Genomic DNA, 5,284 nt, shown 5'->3' with positions numbered 1-5,284 from the left:
AAAAAAGACAAAAAGAAAAAAAAAAAAAACCCTTTAAGGGAAAGGCCATAACTTTCACCTTTTTTTTTTTTTTTGTTTTTTTTCGTGTCCGGCAACGGATCGTAACCCTCAGTGTCGCGCCCGTACCAGACCGTGACCGGCAACGGGATTGCAACCCTCGGTGTTGCACCCGCACCACGCTCAGCCAGTGAGCGGGAACCGGTCTCCACATGGGATCCGAACCCTCAGCGGGAGCGCCGCCACACTCCCAAGCGGCGCACTCTCCAGTGCGCCACCGGGCCGGCCCAAGGGGTTTTTATTTTACTTGAGAAGACATGATACAGACCTAAAAAATGTATATATATTGGGATATAAGGTCATGCTAAATTTCACATCACTGGTACAGGCACAGATAGTGAAGATTTCAGAGCAGAGAGCAGGTGTATTACTGTCAAATGGATTTGGATCATACTTTTCAGAGATTAACTATTTTGCTTTTCTTTTTTCATCTATTTTCCCTGGTCACAAATCACTGGAATGGATTGTGATTGAAAACAAAACAAAGGAAGAGATTGATGGTTCTCTAGTCATAGATAAATAGGAAACTGTGAGATCACTAATTCATTTGGAAAATAATCAAACAAATGATTTAGTCAGCAAGTATTTATTGATGGCCTGTCCATCATTGTGACATGGGATCTAGTTGCATCTAATATGCTATATAGAAAGGTCAGTGAAGCAAGTCCTTGAGTCTGAAGAAAAGCAGAAAACACGTTTTAGTAGATAGAACACAGGTTCCAACACGGTCTAGTTTGTACCTTTTGGGACATTTCTGAAATTCTGTGGTTTGTAGTTTCCTAATATGCAAAATAAGATATTTTTGGTGAGGGTTAAGTGCTAATGTGTGTAAATTGCCTGACAAAGCCTAGCCCAGTAACTGTTAGCTCCTTTCCCTTCTAGTCTGGTATCTTTTTTACAGCCGTTAAAAACTGTCTTTCTAAAAATGGTCTTTTGCAGCTACTTTCCTGTTTTATTCCTACTGTTCCCCAATTAGTTCAGTCCCTGTCTACCTTTTGGCTAAACCTTTGCTTTGCAGGTATTGCCTTACACTTTTCCAAGCCTCTGATCTCTGTGTCTCTCACTTCATCGTCACATTGCTGCCAAAGTACACATCTGATTGTCATGCCTTTGCATGACAAAACTTTTACAGTTCCTTATTACCTCCAAAATAATGTATACTCTCTTTAGTATGGAATTTGAGTTTGCTCATTAGTATTGCAAATGCAAGGATATCTGGAAAATTGAGCATGAGGAACACATCAAGGTTTGTGAGTTGTGTTTTGTTTTCACTATTTTGTTGGCACTTTTGCTCATGTATAATATACCACCCTGGCTGAATTTGAAGATACCTGGGTCATTGTTAGGTAAAACAAATGTGGGTTGTACCTCTCCTTCAGTGTTTGATATCGTGCGGAACTACACTGCAGATTATGACAAGACTTTAATCTTCAACAAAATCCACCATGAGCTGAACCAGTTTTGCAGTGCCCATACACTTCAAGAAGTTTACATTGAATTGTTTGGTAAGTGTCTTATTTGTTTTAAGTATGTAAATAGCCAGCTGGGAATCTTTTTCAACTCATTTATTGATGCTATAATGTTAGTAAATCTTATGCTGTTTGAGCATTTCTTCTGAGCAATTGTCTTTAAAATATTTATTCTTTAACTTAAGTTTAAAATTTCTTATATAGGGCCGGCCCTGTGGCGCACTCGGGAGAGTGCAGCGCTGGGAGCACAGTGACGCTCCCACCACGGGTTCGGATCCTGTATAGGACTGGCCGGTGCGCTCACTGGCTGAGCGCGGTGCGGAGGACACCAAGCCAAGGGTTGCGATCCCCTTACCGGTCACGAAAAAAAAAAAGTAAAATTTCTTATATAGCTTGGTAGAGATTGGAAAGATTTCATTTGTTTACAAACTATATTCTGTTTTTATTGTGATAACTTATGAAAAATAAGTTTTGTTGCTATCTTAATAGATAATTGAGGAAATTTAGAAGTCTGTATTATAGGTCTTCCAAGACCCACTCCCATGTTTGATGATTTGGTAGGAGGACTTAGCATATAGTTGTATTCACAGCTAAAATTTATTATAGCCAAAGGATACAAAGCAAAATCAGCAAAAGGAAAAGCACATGGGTAAAGTTTGGAGGCAATCGGGTGTAGGTTTCCAAGAGTTTTCTCACAGTGGAATCAAACAGGATGTGCTTAATTCTTCCAATAACAAGTTGTGACAACATATGAAATGTTGTCTACCGGGAACCTCATTAGAAACTCAGTGCCCACGGGCTGAGCCCGTGGCGCGCTCGGGAGAGTGCGGCGAGTGCAGCGGGGGGAGCGCAGCAGCGCTCCCGCCTTGGGTTCGGATCCTATATAGGGATGACCGGTGCGCTCACTGACTGAGCGCGGTGCGGCTGGTCTCACAAAAAGACAAAAAAAAAAAAGAAACTCAGTGCCCAGGGTTGTTACTGGGGACTGGTCATGTAGGCACCCTCTGCCTAGCACATTCCAGACTCCCAGAAGAAAAGCAGGTGTTCAGCATAAACAAAGTTGTTTGTATAAACAGTTTAGGCACAGCGAGCACTCCTATCAGTTCTTGAGATGGCGGCAACCCTCCCCCAATCCAAGTTCCCAGGTGCCAGCCAAGGGCCACTTTGCAAACAGGCCTTTCTAAGGATCACAGTCTCAGGGCTACGATGTTAACTTTCTTTGGCATGGTGACTTCATTTGTGAAACTGAAAGTTCTGACCAGGAAACAAGTTGTTGCTGTTTGTTGCTCACTTTTCCTAACTGGAATTATTAGTGAATTTATTAGAGGGAGGCATAGGGATGGTTAATCAATTTAAAATCTACAATCGATTTCTCTTTGATAATTGACAACTAGTGTGATGACATATAAGGAAACTGATCAGTCCTGATTTGTCACTTAACAAATCATTTTAATAATGGTGAAAGTACCATTGAAGTGGATAGAAAATTGATGTTACAAGTCCAAGTGAAATGACATCTTTATTGTTCATTTGTGTGTGCTTCAAAGACTTTCCTATGAGCTTTTATTCTTTCTCTGTTTTTGAATCCAAGATAATAGTAAAGCTGAGATCTTGGGAAATTAAATTCAGTTATTTGGGAATTTGAATAAATATTGAGTGAAGATAGGAATTTGCTTTTTTGTGAGAATCAGGACACATATTAAGAGCCCTGAATTAACATACATACTAGAGATCCAGATTCTCCTTATTTTATCCTTTAATTAAATTTATCCAATAAGTAATTCTTATAAGTTATCCAATAAGTACATTTATCTAAAATAAGTTAAATAATAAGTTTATTGGATAAACTTATTTTATTTGATAAACTTAGATTAGATGCTTGTCATCTTGCTTCCTTGATTTCTTTATTAGACAATTCCTTATACTTTTCTGCCACACAAAAGGAAAACTGTTTCAAATATATATTTTCATATAAATATAAGCAGTTTTAAATTCTATAAAAGAATGATACTGTGGAAACTTTAGGTCTAGTTTCAATATTAATACAGTGTAAAAAAAATATATTGAGTATGTTTTTTTTGGCTTCAAAAACAGATCAAATAGATGAAAACCTGAAGCAAGCTTTGCAGAAAGATTTAAACATCATGGCCCCAGGTCTCACTATACAGGTAAGCTCTTTTCCTAGGGAGGTACTCTGGGAATTTTGGGAATTTTGAATTTAATCCTCCTCTCATTGGATTGCTTACTCAGCAGTTATTTAATCTAAGTATTATGGTGATTTATAGAATACCTTTCTCAATTTGACTTTAAGACTCTGCCAAATAAAATATTCTTATAGCTTACTGTGGGTGGCATTTTCTTGTGAACTCTTAAACAGAACTGATAAGCTAAGGCTCTTACAAGGAAATAAAATTAAGATTTCTGACATGCGTGAAGCATTATTTAGATACAGTAATAAATCAGTCTAAGAGTAATCCTTGCCCTCAGTAAGATTACGAAAAAGGAGTTTGACTGTAAGATTTAAACACTAATTCTAGATGAAATAGGTGTCACAAAGAATAAGTTGACAGATTAATTCATTGTATGGTTATTGCTGTAAGAGTAAGAGAACATTTCAAGAGAGTGTGCCTAGGAAGACTGTGACTGAGTTGAGATTTTAGGTAGGTCTAGAAAAATTCATTGGACTTATATGGGGGAAAGGAGAGTGTATTAGTCCATTTTTGTGCTGCTATAACAGAATACCTGAGACTGGGTAATTTCTAAAGAAAAGAGGTTTATGTAGCTCATGATTCCAGAGAAGCTGTGTCTTGCACAGGTCTCAGGCTGCTTCCACTCATGGCAGAAAGTGGCAGGCAGCTGGCAGGCACAAGACCACATAGCTAAGAGGAAGCAAGAAAGACAGGGGGGAGGTACCAGGCTCCTTTTAACAACCAGCTCTGAGGGAACTAATCCATTCCTAGGAGAGGTCACTAATGGGGGTTGGAGGAAGTGGAATGGCCGGGCATTCATCTGTTTATGAGGGATCTGTCCCCATGACCCGGACACCTTCTAGCACTACCACATTGGGGAATCAGATTTCATCGTGAGCTTTGGGGGGACAAGCATATCCAAACTATATCAGAGTGAAAAAGGTACTTAAAGTGGGCGGGGTGGCCTGAATAAAAAGCAAGGTAGTAGGTGAATTTGGTGTGGTGGTGGCAGTGGCATTGGGAGATCGAATGGTGAGAGGTTATATCCTTGCTTTTCTGGGTCACTGTGTTTTCAGATTGTGGGTTGAAATCCATTAGTGGGTTGTAAAGTCAATTTCAGTTGGTCATGACCAGCTTTTTATTTATTTATTTTACCCTTTTTTTTTTGAAACATATTTGATTATGTTTCACATTCGTGGTATACAGAGTTGAATGTCAGTATCTGTGTACAATACGTGATGGTCATATCAGTATAATTAGTATATTCCTCATTACAAAACATAATCATTCTTTGTGACCCTTTACCAATTTCTTGCTGACACCCCTTCCCTCCCCTTCCTCCTCCTCTAGTACCCCCAGTTCTTTTCTTTCCTTTCGAAAGTTCAGTGAGTTATTGTGAATGTTGTTTCCTTCTTTCTTTTTTTTCTTTCATTCTTTTTCTTTTCTTACCTTCCTTCCCCTTCCTTCCTTCCCCTTCCTTCCTTCCCTTTCCTTCCTTCCTTCCTTCCTTCCTTCCTTCCTTCCTTCCTTCCTTCCTTCCTTCCTTCCTTCCTTCCTTCCTTCCTTCCT

The 5,284-nt window shown here is 39.2% G+C and overlaps 1 protein-coding gene across 1 annotated transcript in view; it reads left to right on the top strand.

Annotated features, from left to right (window-relative positions):
• ERLIN1 (ER lipid raft associated 1) overlaps positions 1-5,284 on the top strand; it is a 38,199-nt gene that overhangs the window by 8,830 nt on the left and 24,085 nt on the right. The window contains exons 6-7 of the mRNA XM_008570597.1: positions 1,437-1,562; positions 3,621-3,694. Of these exons, the coding sequence (XP_008568819.1) occupies positions 1,437-1,562; positions 3,621-3,694 (200 nt within the window). The remainder of the gene's footprint in view (positions 1-1,436; positions 1,563-3,620; positions 3,695-5,284) is intronic.

This window comes from Galeopterus variegatus, unplaced genomic scaffold (genome assembly GCF_000696425.1).
Source record: "Galeopterus variegatus unplaced genomic scaffold, G_variegatus-3.0.2 Scaffold619, whole genome shotgun sequence".
In the NCBI taxonomy this organism is placed as follows: domain Eukaryota; kingdom Metazoa; phylum Chordata; class Mammalia; order Dermoptera; family Cynocephalidae; genus Galeopterus; species Galeopterus variegatus.
Note: the sequence above shows the minus strand (reverse complement) of the source record. Positions and strands in the feature narration are given on the sequence as shown.